The 17,451-nt window shown below is 44.1% G+C and overlaps 1 protein-coding gene across 7 annotated transcripts in view; it reads right to left on the bottom strand.

Annotated features, from left to right (window-relative positions):
• NF1 (neurofibromin 1) overlaps positions 1-3,035 on the bottom strand; it is a 244,679-nt gene extending 241,644 nt beyond the window's left edge. For 3 of the 7 annotated variants that reach the window (XM_040243974.1, XM_040243981.1, XM_040243979.1), the window contains exon 1: positions 2,611-3,010. In XM_040243974.1, the coding sequence (XP_040099908.1) occupies positions 2,611-2,670 (60 nt within the window). In that variant the 5' untranslated portion in view covers positions 2,671-3,010. Of the gene's footprint in view, positions 1-2,610 lie in introns of all 7 variants that reach the window. The other 4 variants (XM_040243973.1, XM_040243976.1, XM_040243977.1 and 1 more) reach the window with 2 other exon arrangements.
• Positions 3,036-17,451: the final 14,416 nt, after the last annotated feature.

Raw genomic sequence — 17,451 nt, 5'->3', positions numbered from 1 at the left:
TGACTACCCCTGGACCCAGTGAAACAAAGTACAAACAATATATTCAAAATTTTAAACTTTTAGGCATAGTTGAAATACTCAAGACTCTCAAATATCTCTCACTACATGTAGGTTGTTTTCCCCCTCAATATAAATATAAACTCTTCCCTCCTAACTATACTTTTGGATTATTAAAACAAATCCTATGAAATACTTACCAGAAAAAATTATTCCTGATTGTCCAGCATTCAATACTTTTCATACTGAGGCTCTGATTATTAGGTCTGCTATGTGACCTTGAAAAGTCACTTAACCACTCTGAGCCTCAGTTTTTCCCACTTTCCAAACTCAAAGTAAACTCTAATTTAAATTAAACGTGTATTAATTCCATAATAAGTTAATGTCTACAAGTGCCTTACATTAAACACCGAAACCCTTATACTTTCACATTTCAAAGTCAGTGGGCTTTAACCCTGTAAGGGAAAAATGTGAGGAATAATTTGTCCTATGGATCTTTCTCTTTAATAACAATATAAAAGTATAGTTTTTTAATGCTTGTTTAAAATTCTTATGTCCTTAATTGTTAACAGATGGTGGGAGTTTGATTCCACAATATTCTTAACAAAGCAAACAACAAAGTATAAGGTCTTTCAACACTGGGGACAAAAAGAAGGAAACATTTACTTGCATTACTGGGCATATAATCAAAATAATTCTTTTAAAATTTAGAAAACTATGTTTTCAATATGTGACAGATAAGCCTAGAGATCAACAGGTAAGAAGCAAAGAAATAAAGTTTAAAAACTGGAAAAAAAACTTTTAATTTAAAAAAAATTGGGAGGGAGGGGACATGAGTGTACCTATGGCTGATTCTTGCTGATGTATGTATGACAGAAAACCACAAAATTCTATAAAGCAATTATCTTTCAATCAAAAATTTTTTAAAAAACTGGAAATAGTTGTGGTGTGAATCCATCAAATTCCTGCATCCAGATTAAAGTATCCACCCAGTCTACCTTTGGGAACTGTGTGCCTTTTAAATCCTTTTTTAAAATTACACAGAGAAAGTCTTTTCTATCAAGTTTTAAACGTAAGGCTCTATCAATAATACAATTCAATATATGTGGTCACATTTCACTTCCTCAAATAGATTAGCAGTACAGTGGTTTAGATACTTCTTGGTCTGGAAGCATAAGGATGGGTGAAAGAACTTCAAGTCTCTGACAGCTTTGTAATTCTCTTTTATCTACGTAGCTTCTTCTCAAATTTCTTCTCAATTCTGCCTATTCCCAAGTATCGTTCAGATAGGTCAGAAACTGTTTATGGATCCATTCAACTCCCAAAATCACTTTCATGATTATATCCAGTAAACAAAATAGATTGACTCAATTTCAAGCAGTTCCTCATCACAGGAAGTTCATCCTAGAACTGCAGCTACAAAAGCATTCTTCTAACCGATCCCCAACTACTTAAAACAGCAACACAAAGTTAAACTAAATCCTACTGACAAAAGGCTCCGGGTGCATTCATTCTGATCAGCCCCAGGAGTCTGGGGCTCAGGCAATAAAAAGGGGCCTCCTCAAGCTAGGTAACTTTTTTTTCTCCATCTCAGACATTCTCAATGCAAGTTCTCTTGTCAACTAAGAGGTGAGAGTTAGAAATGAAAAACCAACAACACACTAGCAGAATTAACGGCTTCGGGACCACTTCCCAGCTGGCTTTGCTCTCTGTTGTCAGTGGTTCTGATGCCGTTTCCCACTTTCCTTTCACTCTGCTCCGCTTAATCCTCAAGATTCCCACTCCAGAAAGCAATATTCACATTCTCAGACTGCTGGGCAAAACATAAAAGGGGAAACTGCAACTACCAAGGAAGGGGGGAGGAGGAAAAATATTTCAGAAGCAGGAGGGAACCAGAACCATGGTTTCCCTGCAAAGGGCAATGTAAAAGCCAGTCTGGTCTTATCAGGATATGGTGGGGTCGGGGGGGGGGGGTGGTCCACCCGGGTGGGGCATCAAAAAGATGTGCAGTGTGTGCACTTGGAGCTCTCCGGGCGGGCTGAGACGATGGAGCAGAAAGTAAGAACCTGTGTTTCCCTGCTTTCTTCTACTCTTCCCCTCCAAGAGAGGAAGCAGAAGAAACTGGGGGAGGGGCGGGATGTTATCTTTCTCCTATTGGGGGTACACACGGGCCTTAGGGTTCGTTCAGTTACTCACTCCCGTTTAGGAGGTCCACTGAGGGAAGAGGAAATCCCTAAATGTTACCCACCTCCGTTCATAAATAAAAAAGTAAGGGGGGGGGATGATTAAATCCAGATGGAGAGCCCCTGAAAGCGCCCCAGGTCACTCATCCCTATTAGCAAGCGGAAGGGCTGGGATAAAGGGGATGGAGGGTCGGAGGGGTGGTCAGGAAAGAGGCCCCACCCCCCGACTGAGGAGGGAGAGGGGAGCCCAAGACACCAGCCGTCCCCTCCGCGCCCGCACCTCCCCCCTAGGCCACCCCTCTTATCCCCCCAAGCCTTTCCTCCGGAGCCCGAGGCAGCCGCGGGGGAGGCGGCCGCTCCTTCCTCCCCTCACCCACTCGGTCCCCACCCCCACTCCGCTCCCACCTCCCGCCCGCCCCGGGCCCGTTACCTGCTCGTCGAAGCGGCTGACCACGGCCTGGACCCATTCCACCGGCCTGTGCGCGGCCATGTCCTCCCCGCAGCCGGGGGGCGGCGGAGGGACCGGGCGGCCGGCGCCCAGGGCCGGGCAGAGGGCAGGGAGCGGGGGCTGAGGTGAAGGAAGAGGCGAGGAGAGGGTCTGAGGAGTGCAGGCTCCGAACGTTCCCACGGGGGTGGGGATGGGTGGCCTGTGCCCGGTCGGGAGGGGGAGAGGGGAAGGGGGCGTTGGCGAGGAGGCTGGGGGAAGGGGGGCGGGGGAGGGGGGCCCGGGGAGGGGAGGGGGCCTCCTGGTCGCTCTCCCCACTAGCGCCGTCTCCCCACAGCCATCACAGTCCGAGACGCCGCCATGACACCCCACCGGAAGTGGGATCCTTTCCACGGCCCGGGGAGAGGGAGAGCGAGCGAGCTCGAGATTGAGAGCGCGGCTGGGAAAGGGGAGGGGGAAGCGAGAGGGAAGGGGGCCTGCGGCGCATGCGCCCGCGCCGGCCGGTTTCATTAATGAAAAAGCGAGTCCTCCTGGAGGTGACGTCACCTAACGCCTCTGGGCCCGGAGGCGCGCGTCCCTCATCGCCTCCGGGCTCACCTCGGATCGGGCTCTAGTTGCAGCCGGCCAGAGTCCGAGCCCACCCGGGAGCATCCGCTCCCATCTCACCACCGCCTTCAGCTCCCGGTCCCCCGCCGGCCTCCGGGTTTGGATTGCTCCCGGATTGGAAGTTAGGGCGCCCTGGGGCTACCATTTCTCCCTGCACGCAGATCTTTGCCGCTGATTTCTGGGGAGTTGTGCTTTGCCTTAAGTCCTCGCAAAAAATATGGCACGTAACTTCAGATTTCAAGGTCCTCTGTAGCTATTATAGCCTGCTGAGTAACAGGAAAAAGTAAGGCCAAGGGAGATTAGGTGGTTTTGTGTTTTTTTTTTTTCAAACGTCCTGTTAAATCCGTGGTAGACCCAGTGGCAGTCAAAGTACTCAGACTCCAGAATCCTAGTCCACACTTCCTCTGCTGAACTGATGGGCACCCAAGTTAAAACTTTTGCGCATTTGATAATAGAAAGATTTAGCTTTCCACTATCCTCAAAAAAAACCTTCAACGGCTTGGCATACATTATTAATTGAACACATTCATCATCTCATTTAACTCTTTCAACGAGCCTTTCCAATACCTCTCATAACTCTCATGTAATGAGGCTGGGTCGCAAGATGTTGGTGATATGCCTTAAGTCATATAGAATTTGTTGGTGGGTGGCAGTCAGAATGCAAACCCAGATGCTTTGACCCCAAAGACAATAGAGACAGATTGTGGCTCTTCTGAAACAAAGGCCTTCCCTGTGCCCCCAGTACCAGAGTTGAAATGATTTCGTGGGGAATTGGGTCATGAGAGTTTTCCAGGTAGACGATTGCATCCAAAACGATGGATGATCTATCTATATCTGACATGAACTTCGGAGTGAGTTATTTTTAAATTCATCTTCCTAAATACACTTTACTTAGGCTAATGTTAAAGTGAGTTTACACATTCTGGAGCACATCCTGATTAAGAGCCAGTGAGGCCACAGAACAGGATACTAACTGGGTGACAAGGTAGAGTGAAACCAGAATTTTACTTTTACCATAGAAAACCCACAAAGCCAACAGCAGTATACAGAGAGATACATCTGTGAGAGAAGTTTCCAATCTCTGCCGGCTGGTGACTGTCCAAAATACATATTAAGTTAATTAATGTTTCATTCCAATAGAACAAGAGGACAGGGTCTGGATGGTTCTTTTGTCCATTCTTTACAGCATGAATACTGACTAATTTATTTTAGATGATGTCAGAAATGATGCTGACAGTGTAGACAAAAATGATCAATATTAACAATGCCCATCTATAGCTTCCCCAATTAGGACCCTGGAGAAAGCTCTCACTTATACTCCCAAGAACTATGTCAGTGCCTTCACATCAGGGCCAAACTTCCAGACCCACAATCTATTTTTCCTTTTCTCATTTGTTGTTGTGTTTAGTTGCTAAGTCATGTCTGACTCTTGTGACCCCATGGGCTGTAGCCCACCAGGCTTTTCTGACCATGAAATTTTCCAGGCAAGAATTCTGGAGTGGGTTGCCATTTCCTTCTTCAGGGGATCTTCCCAGCCTGGGGATAGAACCCATGTCTGCTGCACTGGCAGGTGGATTCTTTACCACTGAGCCACCAGGGAAGCCTCCTTTTCTCATACTTCCTCTGAAAGTCCCTAATTACTTTCCTGTTGGCATGGCTTTTTGCCTGTGCATTACTCTCATCTTTGCTAGACTGGGTATAAGTGCCCAGACTCTTGACTACCTTGCTCTCTGTGACATTCCATTGCTAAGATCCCTCTATATTTCCCTTTCCTCTTCTTTGGTTCCCCTAACTCCCCATTCCTCTCTAATTCTATAGTAAGACACCCAAACTTCAGACCTTTGCCCTCTGCTCATTTTGCTTTACGGGCTCCAGCCAGCATGTCACTGGGCTTAGTCACTCAGTTGTGTCTTTGCAACCCCATGGATTGTATCCCACCAGGCTCCTCTGTCCATGGGGATTCTCCAGACAAGAAAACTGAAGTGGGTTGCAATGCCCTTCTCCAGAGTATGTCATTAATTTATCCGAATCAACACTTGTTATCCTGGTGCCTCCCATGAGCACCAAACTACTCATTACAGTTGGAGGTCTAGACTAAAAAACTTCCTCTCCAATCAAATTCATTCAGTGCCACTGAACCAATATTAAGTGTGCAAATGTCTACTATATGTACCATGCATAGTATAGTAAGAACTCTAAACAATGCCAAAGAAGGTCATACATAGATACTGTGGTGAGCTATAGATGCACCTCCCCTTCTGTAAAGGAGCAGCAGTCACTCAAGTCAGTCAATCCCTGCCCTGCAACAATGTTGACACAGTGTTGCTAGATCTTCTGGTTACTCAAGAGAAACCAGAGTTCTGAATTTACATATTAATTCTTCCAATTTTTACATAGCCCCAACCAATTCACTTTTTAAAAAACACTGTGCAGTCAAAATACCTCTGCTTTCTGAATTAAGCCCAAAGGGTACCAGTTTGACTAGCTCTGGTCTAGTGGGAAGACATGGGCTTCAGAGTTGAATAGAATTAGATGTGTGTCCTAACATCCCCTGTTCTGTACTGTTCTACACAAGAGGCTTTAGGAGAACTAGTGTTTGGTATGGTTTTAAATGCATCTCTTTCAATCATCCTGTTTTTCACTCAGGCAACAATCTGATTTTTTTCTTCCAACTCTTCAAGAGGAGCCTTCCCCCAATTTCCCTCTCCCCCACCTCCAGCAGGCCAAGGAGCAAGCAACTTCTTAGGACCCAGGCACCCATTTCCCCAGCTACTGGTGGCCAACAGCTCTCAACGGAATCCCTTTCCAGAAACTGCTCTCACAAGAGAACTACCTGGATCAGAGAGTCTGCACAAATAACCAGGAGATGCAACCTCATGGTGGGACCACCCAGAGTTCCCTTAAAGGATCAGCAACCAAGGCGTCAACTGAGGCCTCGTCTGTGACTGCACTTAGTCCAGCTTCTCTTTCTGCTGAATCCTACCCTTTCCACTTCTGTATGGTGTTCATCCTAAGGTTTTTATGTAGTAAAGAGTCCTGCTTACAAGTCTCCATCTCAGAGTGGGTTTTCCAGAGAATCTGAACTAAACCAAAGAGTCCCTTGAGTGTGGTCTGATCCAGTGGGGCTGAATTGCCCACTGGTGAGCTGGCAGTAGGGCCTCAGGTGAAGCCCCAGTAGACCCTGGTACAACTGTTAAAGCCTTCAGCAGCTGTGATAGGATGGGGGTATGGAGTGTATTGATAATGTTACTGTGAGAATGCACTGGTAGATGCAATCTCTCAGGCATCTTTAAAATCTGGGGAAAAGAGCAGTTTAAGAACTGTGGGATTGGGTAGCTATTGATAGAGTAAATCTTTGCCTCAGGAAAAGACAATCCAAAGTTGAAGGTGATTAATCACCAATTAAAGGCTAAGGATGAAAGCTAGAGTACTTCCTTAGCAGCATATAAATGAGGTGGGGGAGAGGGAGGAGGCAGAAAAAGCTCAGAATCAGGCCCGGGACCGAATTATCAGAGTAGAACTACCAAAAAATTGAATTCTCAGCTCTGCCAAGTCTGCAATGCCAACGACAGCGCTGCAGTGGGAAAGAAGAGGGATCCTGACATTTCAGACAGGATATCTGGGTCAATGCACTTAAAAACTTTACAACCCCACATCACCCTAAACATTGTGGGTTTGTCAAAATGCCCCACCCCACCTTGCTTGAAAATGAAGCATCTAGGAGACTTTCCTGGTGGTCCAGTGGCTAAGACTCTGAGCTTCCAATGCAGGGGGCCCGGGTTTGGTCCCTGGTGAGGGAATTAGATCCCACATGCCGCAACTAAGACCCAGTGCAGTCAAATAAATATATATTTTTAAAGAAAAGATAATGAAGTATCTACCTTGCAGAGCAACACATATCCTCCTCTGGATCTATCTGTACTTTTCCTCTTGTCTACCAGACCAATAACTAAAGTCAAGTCACAAGATAATCTGAGTGAGAAAATGCTGGAACTGCCAAAGGAGGAGAGGTACTATTCATTCTGAAAGAGCTAAAGGACCTAGCTAGCACATATATACTTGCAGAAGCTGGGAGTATATAGATAGGGTCAGGTCCTCAGGGTGCTGAATAGGGGGGAAGGAGGAGGAAGAGAAGGGCATAAGGCCAGACAAAGCAGAGTTTACTGATATGAGCATATTCCTGTTCTACAGTATTTTCATCCTGGCCAAAACCTCGGGAGCTAGTGCTAAAGATTGCTGACAGGCTAGAGCTGTCAGGGCAGACAGTAGAAGAAGGGAGCAAAAGACACAGGCCATGCTAGAGGGGATAGACTATGTGGTGGTGGTGGTGGTTTAGCTGCTAAATTGTGTCCAACTCTTGCGACCCCATGGACTATAGCCTGCAAGGCTTCTCTGTCCATGGGATTTCCCAGGCAAGAATATTGGAGTGGGTTGCCATTTCCTCCTCCAGGGGATCTTCCCAAACTAGAGATCGAACCCACACCTCCTGCATAGCAGGCGGATTCTTTACCACTGAGCCACCAGGGATTCCTGATATACTATGTACATCATACCAACTGACTACATTCTGCCACTAAGCACAAGGAACCAGGAATCTTCTAGGGGAAAGGACTCAGCCTTACTGGTATATTCTTCTCTACAGGTCCATGTTGATGACAGAAGATACTGTTACAGAGCTAGGTTCCCTCATAGCAATAGGCCTAATAAGACCTTGAAGAAATAGAGACCAAGTGGCTGTGTTTAACCAGCAGAAATTAAGTGCCATTGTTAAGACAGGTGAGATTAGAGTGGCAACCAGAGGGGCATGACCTACAGACAGCTATGGAGAGAGTTAATAGAACACTGTGTACCTAGAGGAAATGAGGGCACCAGGGTTCATTGTGTATACCTTTTTTTTTTGTTTTTAATTAAAGTACTAGTGGTAAAGAATCCACCTGCCAATGCAGGAGACATAAGAGATGTGGGTTCAGTCCCTGAATGGGGAAGATCCCCTGGAGGAAGGTATAGCAACCTACTCCAGTATTCTTGCCTGGAGAATCCCATGGACAGAGGAGCCTGGTGAGCTACCGTCCATAGGGTTACAAAGAGTCAGAGACGACTGAAGCAACTTATCATGCATGCATAGTTGATTTACAACATTGTGTTAATTTCAGATGTACAGCAAAGTGATTTAGTTATATATTTTTTCAGATTATTTTCCGTTATAGACTATATTAAGATATTGAATATTGTTCACTGTATTATTCAATAAATGCTTGTTGCTTATCTATTTTATATAAAATAGTGTGTATCAGTTAATCTCATGCTCCTGATATACCCCCCTTCCACTTTGGTAATCATAAACATGTTTTCTATGTCTGTGAATTTGTTTCTGTTCTGTAAGTAGATTCATTTGCATTATTTTTGTGATATTTAATATTTGTCTTTCTCTGACTTATGTCACTTAGTATGATGTTCTCCAGGTCCATCCATGCTGCTGCAAATAGCAATATTCCATTATTTTTTAGGGCTTAGTACTATTCCATTATATATGTCTGTGTGTGTATATATATCACATCTTTATCCACTCATCTCAATGGATATTTAGGTTGCTTCCATGTCTTGGCTATTGTGAATAGTGCTATGAACATTGGGATGCATGTATCTTTCCAAGTTTTCATCTTTTCTGGATATATGCCTAGGAGTGGGATTGCTGGATCATATGGTAGCTCTATTTTTAGTTTTTTAAGGAACCTCCATAATGTTTCTCCTAGTGGCTGCACCAATCCTGTGTACACCTTTTAAAACTCAAGGATGAATGAGGAGAAGTCTGAGGGAAGCTGTCCCCATAAAAAGTCACAATCTTCTGCCTGGTTTCTGGACCTTAGCCAGTGTTTAGACACAGAACCTAACGACTAAAGAAGGCTGGATTTCCAGTAAATGCATATAATAACAAGTCCTTTGGTCCTTCCTGAATGTATAATTAGGATAGATATACTTGGTAGTTGGCAGAAGCCCCTTGGCCTGTGGGATGAGTGGTTATAGTGGGGAAGGTCAAGTGGAAGCTTCTGAAACTGCTCCCCTCACCAACCTAGCCAAGATTCTAAATTGAAAAAAAAACCTGCTTCCCCTGGGGGATTACAGAAATTAGGGTGCATTTGCAGAGTAGCCACAATGGCAGATATGGAGACTGTGCATGGGCCTGACAGCATGGGCTCTAGCTCCAAGGCTGACTGGGCTCCTGATGCCACCACGTGCCCAACCTGCCAGCAACAGAGACCGAAGCTGAGTCCCCTCTACGGCATCATCCCTCAAAGGAAACCAACCAGCCAGGTGATGGCAAATTGACTTCTTCCAACCTAGAAGTAATAGTAACTTATCTTGACTGGAATAGGTACACATCCTGGGTATGGGTTTGCTTTTCCTACCCTCAGGTTGGTTGGTTGGTTGGTTTCTTTGTTTTTAGCCCACATCACTGTGTAAGGGTCTACAGAATATTTGACTCACTGACACAAGATCGTAGGTAACATAGTACTGGACCAAAGAAACCTCCTTGCAATAAAAGAGGTGTATACAGCAGCAGATTCATGATCATATACCTATTGGTCCTGTAACATACCACATCACCCAGAAACTGCCACTCTAATAAGAGTAATGGAATGTCTATTTGAAGACACCTCTGAGGCCCAGATTAAAGATGATACCCTGAGAGGAGGGGGCACCATCCTCTAGGACAAATAATGTGCCCTCGTCAAAGAGCACTACGTACTGCTATGCCCTCAGTAGGTAGGATTCAGATCTGAGAGCTGAGGGGTAGAAGGAGAGGCCTTGCTTCACATCAACCCCAGTGATCCATTTGGGGAGTCTCTGTTTCCCATCCTCACAACTCTGGGTTCTGTAGGACTAGAGATCCTTGTTTCCAAAGGGGGAACTCTTCCACCAGGGGACACACCAATAGTCCTATTAAGCTTCAAGCTATGACTACCTTCCAGTCACTTTGGGGTGCTTGCACTAAGACACTAGCAGGCAAGAAAAGAAGTCACCGTCTTGGTAGATATAAGTGACCCTGATCATCAGGAAGTTGTAGAGATGCTATTAAGTAACAGGGGGCAGAATAGAAGATGTCTGGAGATTTCCCTGGTGGTCCAGTGGTTAAGAATCTGCCTTGCAAATGCAGGTGACCTGGGTTCCATTTCTGGTCAGGGAACCAAGATCCCACATGTTATGGAGCAACTAAACCCGTCCACCACAACTGCTCAGCCTGCAAGTCACAACTAGAGAGTCTGTGCACTGCAACAAAAAATCTCACATGATGCAATGAAGCCAAAATAAATAAATAGATATTTAAAAAAAGAATATGTCTGGCAATCTACAAGGACATCTCTTGGTACTCCCTTGTTCAATTATGATGGTAAATGGACAACTATAGCAGCCACATCTGAAAATGATGTGGTGACTAGAGGCTCAGATCCTCTCAGGGATGTGTGTTTGGGTCATTGTACCATGGAAGCCACCGAGAGTAGCACAGACGCTACCCTAGGGTCAGGGAACTCTAGAAAGGCAAGGAAATGGAGATGATCAGTGACAGTGGTGAGGGCTATAACTTACCTTACTAACTATACTCTTGTTAACTTCCCCTTGGAAAAGAGACCAACCAAAAGCTGTAGGAAATAGTCCCAGAGTTTATATGAAGAAAGTGGATTTGAATAGTAGAAGGCTTTGACAATAGGGAACACCCCTGTGTCCACTTCAAGACTGAAGCCCTCATACTGCACCCCCACCCCTCCTGCTGGGAGGATTAGTAGCTGGATGATGCCTGTCTGAGACCCTATCGAGAAATTACCATCAGTTGAAAAGAACTGCCTTGTCCAAGGTCATATCCACTTCCAATGAAAACCCACTTCCAACCTAGGGGGACCCCTACTTCTGCAAGCAGCTAAAGGCTTGGCCCTCAAGGACTTTGCCTTAAGGTGGGACTACTCTGTTGGGCCTTCTCAACTGCAAAGCTCCTTGTGGGATTGGCCAAATCCTTTGTTGCAATTATGTCCTTGTTTAACTTCCCCTTCTGGCCAATCCTACTTTCTTGTTCCCAAAATGGATAAATCCTGAAGGCACTTCACAATGAACTTCCCATCTGCAAATCTCCATCTGAGTCAGTTTCTACCTGAGATATCCAAGTTCAAATGACAACACTACTCACTAACTACCTGACTGGCAAGTTAATTCATCACTCTAAGCCTCACTTTCCACATCTATCAGTTCAGTTCAGTTGCTCAGCCGTGTCTGACTCTTTGCGACCCCATGGACTGCAGTACGCCAGGCTTCCCGGTCCATCACCAACTCCTGGAGATTACTCAAACTCATGTCCATGGAATCAGTAATATCATTCAACCGTCTCACCCTCTGTTGTCCCCTTCTCCTGCCTTTAATCTTTCCCAGCATCAGGGTCTTTTTTAGTGAGTCAGTTCTTCGCATCAGGTGGCCAAAGTATTGGGAGTTTCAGCTTCAGCAACATCTATTAATGGGATGATAATAAAAATACCTGCCTGGTGGTGCTAGTGGTAAAGAACCACCACCACCACCCCCACCTGCCAATGTAGGAGATTCAAGAGATGTGGGTTTGATCCCTGGGTGAGGAAGATCCCCTGGAGTAGGAAATGGCAACCAACTCCAGTATTCTTGCCTGGGAAATTCCATAGACAGAGGAGCCTGGCAGGTTACAGTCTGTGGGGTCACAAAAAGTTGGACACAACTTAGCACACACACAGTTTTTCATAGGCTGTCGTGAGAGTTAAATGAAATAATACTAATAAAGGGCTTGGCACGGTGCCTGGCATCCAGTAGGTATTTCCCAGTTGGTTAAAAGAACACCCAAAATGCTGGAATAAAAAAGACCCAGTTTGACTCTGAAAATTAAAAAGAAAATAGTACTGGAAAGAGAGGAGGCAATGAGAGAGGAGTTTACATGTGTGTTAGCAGAGGTTCAGGGAGCATTTTGGTGGAGAGAAATACAGCACAGACTGCCAGTTGCCTGGCCATCATTCTTTCCTTTTCCCCTCAGTAATGTTCTTAGGAACATAAGAAATATGTGTCCACTTTAAAAATAAACAAAAATCCTTGCCTTCCCAGACTCTCTTTCTACTAAAGATGGCCAACTGACCCAGTACTCCCAATGAGATATAAATAAGACTCTAAGAGGTAGAGTTTCCAAAAAATTTTGGAATTATTTTCCTGAAACAAGAAGATAGACTCAGCTGGCATGCATGAAGCCTTTTCATTCTTCTTCTTTCTGCAGTGAACACAGATTCAAAGTAGGTATTCAAATACCTACTTGGAGTGAAGTAGCCATTTTGCTAAAGACTAAAGGAAAATGGGGTCCCTGACAATTCCTCAAGCAGTGATACTGGCCCTGAACTGCCTACTCCTGAAGTTCTGGTAAAACAAGGAAAACGAAAACTTCATTTAGTTATACTGGTGTGTACAGGTGTTGTTAGTTAAGTCACTCAGTCGTGTCCAACTCTTTGTGACCCCATGGACTATAGCTCACCAGGCTCCTCCGTCCATGGGATTCTCCAGGCAAGACTACTGGAGTGGGTTGCCATTTCCTTCTCCAGGGGATCTTACCAACCCAGGGATCAAACCCAGGTCTCCCACATTGCAGGCAGACACGTTAACCTCTGAGCCACCAGGGAAGCCTCACAGGTGTCATTACCTGTAGCTGAATGCCACCCCAGTTGACACCAATGGGTATTAAGAAAAGAGACAGGACATTAGCAGCTGCTGTTTAGAGATCTAGGGGAACAGAGAGGTGACTCTCTCAAGTGTTACCATGAGTTATAAATTGAAGAATGCACCTTTCATTTTTGGTTGCTGCATTCTTTTTCTGAATGCAATACCACCCTAAAGCTGGGCCACATGAAGCCTAGGATTTATTTATTTATCGATCAATAAATATGCCATCAGAGTAGCAGTAGTATTGTTAGAGCTATTAATAGGAAAGCAGGGGCTGGGGAAGAGCATGCAGAGGGAAACAAGAAATAGAAATTGACTCTATTATGACTTCATTCTTGGTATCTGGGCCTGAAATAATTTTTTTTTTCTGTCTACCTTTGAAAACTCATCTGAGCCAGACAAATACTGTATAGTATCACTTACATGTGGAATCTAAAAAATAGTCAAACTCATAGAAACAGAGAGGAAAATGATGGTTGCCAACGGCTGGCAAGTGGGGGAAGTGGGGAGATGGTGGTTGAAGGGCACAAATCTTCAGTTACAGGATGAATACGTCCTAAGGATATAATGGACAGCATGGTGATGTCAATAATACTGTATTATGGGACTTCCTTTGTGGTCCAGTGGCTATGACTCTGTGTTCCCAATGCAGGGGAGCGGACCCTTACAGCCAAATGAAAATTAAAAATAATAATACTGTAGTGTATGTTTGAAATTGCTAAGACACTAGATCTTAAACATTCTTACCAAAAAAAAAAAAAAAACAACCACCCAAACCAACCAAACAAAAAAAAAGCTGAGGTAATGGATGAGTTAATTAACTTGATTGTGGTAATCATTTCACAGTTGTATATGTATCTCAAATCATCACATTGTATACTATAAATATGTTGCAGCTTTACTTGTCAGTTATACCTCAGTAAAGCTGGAGGGGGTGGAGGAAGCTGGCCTTATCCCCTCATGGCTGAACTTTGCCTGGCCACCCCAGGCCTCACTCCCTGAAGCTTTAAAGCACTTGTCATCCTATCTTCATCTCAGGTTGTGCTAGGCTTCTGCCTCCTAGCAATACCAAACCACAGGAGGACCATAATAAATTTGCTCTGAATGATTAATCAAAGGGAAGCAGCTGGAAACAATTAATTACTGGCTAATTGTTATCAATTGTCTAGGTAACAAAAGCTAATATGAATACTCATCCTATACAGAGTGTTCTCATCTAGTTATTTAAAGGTTCTCATCTAGTTATTTATCTAGTTATAAACAACTGAGAAAGAAATGTTTTTCCTTCAGTCTTTGGTGCTATAGTTGTCTCCCAAACTTTAATTTCAGAGAATTCTGAAATTAAATTCACTTTCACTATCTTTCACTTCTTCATTCATTCACGTCTGTCTATGGCAGCTAAGTGTTAGATAGGACTTGTGATAGATGACTCAGATCTTGCCCTGAAGAAGTGCAGTTACAAGAAAAAGACAGCTCTCTAAATTATCCTGCCATTCTATTATCATATCATAATAGAAGCTTCCTTTCAAGAAGTGCTTACAATGTGTCAGGTATTCTGCACTTCTATACAATATAAGGCACTTATGTACAGTATCATTTAAAAATTGTATACAGCCTGTGAGGTGGCTATCCCTAGCTCCTTTTTACAGGTAAGGAAACAGAAGCTCAAAAGGATGCAGGAATGTATTCAGGGCATTCAGCTAGTGCGTGGTGAATCTGGTAGTTAAATCCAGCCCTGTCTGACTGAGATGCAGGTCCATTCTGTTAACCATCATACTGTTCACAGAAGGCTTGGTGAAACACTTGTCTCTCCATATATTCCATGTCCAGAGGAGTTTGAGAAATGCTATGCATGGTGGCTCCACATTCTCAATTCACAGTGTCATTCTGCTTCATAACATAATAGTTTAGGTCAGTGGTACTCAAACTTTTTTGAAGACATATTCCTATCACTAAAATGATTTAACACTCATGCCCAGTATAGGTTTATTTACTTAAACATTCTACATATATTCTAAACTGTTCATTTTATTTAATAATGTATTACTTTTTGTTTTCACTAGCATGTCAGATATTAGCAATATTATTAAAGATAGTTAATATATTATAGGGCTTCCCAGGTGGTGCTAGTGGTAAAGAACCCTTCTGCCAATGCAGGAGACATAAGAGATGTGGGTTTAATCCCTGGGTTGGGAAGATCCCCCGGAGGAGGGCATGACAACCCACTCCAGTATTCTTGCCTGGAGAATCCCCATGGACAGAAGAGCCTAGTGGGCTACAGTCCATAGGGTCACAAAGAGTATATATTATGTACAAATATATTATAAAGCTATAAAATATTATTAATAATGTTTATAATAATATTTTTATTGAGAGCATTATGATTGGACTTTATCATTATTTTCAGCATCATGATTTATTGATCTTTTGGAAGTTCTGGTTCTAAATATCAGTTTATTTTGTTACTTCCCTTTTTAAAGATGTGTTTCTTTCTTTACTTATGGCTGCGCTGGGTCTCCATTGCTGCGTGTATGCTGTGCGTTGCGGTAAGGAGGGGCCACTCTATAGTTGCGGTGCTTGAGCTACTTGTTGAAGTGGCTTCTCTTGTTGCAGAGCGTGGGCTCTAGGTGCTCGGGCTCAGTAGTTGTGGTGCACGGGTTTAGTTGCTCCACTGTGTATGGGAACTTCCCAGACCAGGGATCCAACCCATGTCTCCTGCATTGGCAGGCAGATTCTTAACCACTGGACCACCACGGAAGCCCATTTTGTTAGTTCTGTAACAGCTACCGTAACTGAAAAGTTTCCTCTAATGATATTGGTTTTCCAGCCTCAGTCACTAACTCTGCAAGGATGCTGCTGCTCTTGCAACACATTCAGTATATTTCCATTTTCCCTGAGTCCAATCAGCTGTGTGTCTAAACTAATAAATGGATTCAAAATCTACTGAAACATTTCCTTCTTACCTTTAACGGGTGAAATTGTTTTACTTTCAAATTTTAAAGTGTGCATCTCTGAGAATTTTTATGTGTGCACACAAGTTTTTTTCAGGAAAAAGCCATGTAACTATGAAATAAAGAACTATTTTCAAAATGTTCTCTCCAAGGACTTCCCTGATGGTCCAGTGGCTAAGAATCCAGGCTCCCTATGCAGGGGGCCCAGTTTTGATTCCTGGTCAGGGAACTAGATCCTGCATCCTGCAACTAAGAGTTCTGTGCTACAACTAAAGATCCTGCATGCCACAACTAAGACCTGGAGCAGACAAATAAATAAATACAAAGAAATATTTTTTTTAATGCCCTTTCCATAGCATGTTTCACTAGGAATGGAGTTAGTGACTCTCTTCATCATTGTCAGATAACACCTTTATCTTGTGTGTGTGTGTCTGTTTTTTTAAAAAATATTTATAGTATTACTGACGTCTCTCCTTCACAAGAAACCTCCTTATAGCCCTAAGGTACAAAAGATGATTGTTACCCAAGTACAAAGACGCACCTTGTCTTGGATCCCAGAAAAGAGTACATTCTTTATCATCTGTGGAAGTCTAAGATAAGGGTTTATCTTCGTCCTATGGAATTCCAAATGTGGGAATAATTTCATATTGGTCAGGTTCTTGGTTGCACACATTCAGAGGCTACCTGCAGTTTACCTGAAGAGAAACAGAGAGTCCTGAAAGGATATTGATGGGTCACAGAACAGATGGGGAAGCAGGGTGATGGGCCCCAGGAAACAGGCAGGAACCAGTGGGGGTGAGTCAGCAGGAAACCCAGCCAAAGACAAGACACAGGAACATTACTCACGGCCACAGGCACCGCTGTGAGTGCTCTCCAAGGGCTCCTGGGTCTGTGCGTCATCACCCCTCCGTAGCATCACTCCCGGCTGGAACATCCCGTTGGCTGAGCCAGAAAGCAGCATAGGGACTATCTGGCCCCTTTGAGCTTCTGCTGCAGGCAGGGGCCCTCCCTTCAAGACCTTCAAGACCTTCCAAGGGTGGAATTCCAACTAAATAGAAATGAGATTTAGGTGTTGCATAGGCAGAAGAAAAAAATCACAATTTGGAAATATCCAAGAAAGAACTATTTTCGATCTTCTCATTTTAATTCAGAGACATGGTAGGTTTTTAAAGGACATATTTGAGATCCAGACTATTCAATTTGTCATACACAATACTTTGGGAGGGCAGAATGGGAGACTGGGTTAAGTGTGTGGCTTGAGCCTGGGTTTGAAGGCCAGGTTGGCTATTTCCAAGCTGTATGGCCCTGAGCAAGAAAATCAGCCTCTCTGAGCCTATTCTTATCTATAAGATTGGGTCACTGTAGTACCTGCCTCACAGCATTGGACTTTGAGGTTTTTGTGAGATAATGCTTGTGAAGATCTTACCAGTGACTAAGACTCCACACTCCCAACGCAGGGAACCTGGGTTCGATTTCTGGTCAGGGAACTAGATCCCACATGCCGAAGCTAAGGATCCCACATGCCAAAGATCAAAGATACAGCGTGCTGCAACTAAGA

Source organism: Oryx dammah, unplaced genomic scaffold (assembly GCF_014754425.2).
Source record: "Oryx dammah isolate SB20612 unplaced genomic scaffold, SCBI_Odam_1.1 HiC_scaffold_8, whole genome shotgun sequence".
NCBI classification, from domain to species: Eukaryota; Metazoa; Chordata; class Mammalia; order Artiodactyla; family Bovidae; genus Oryx; species Oryx dammah.
Note: the sequence above shows the minus strand (reverse complement) of the source record. Positions and strands in the feature narration are given on the sequence as shown.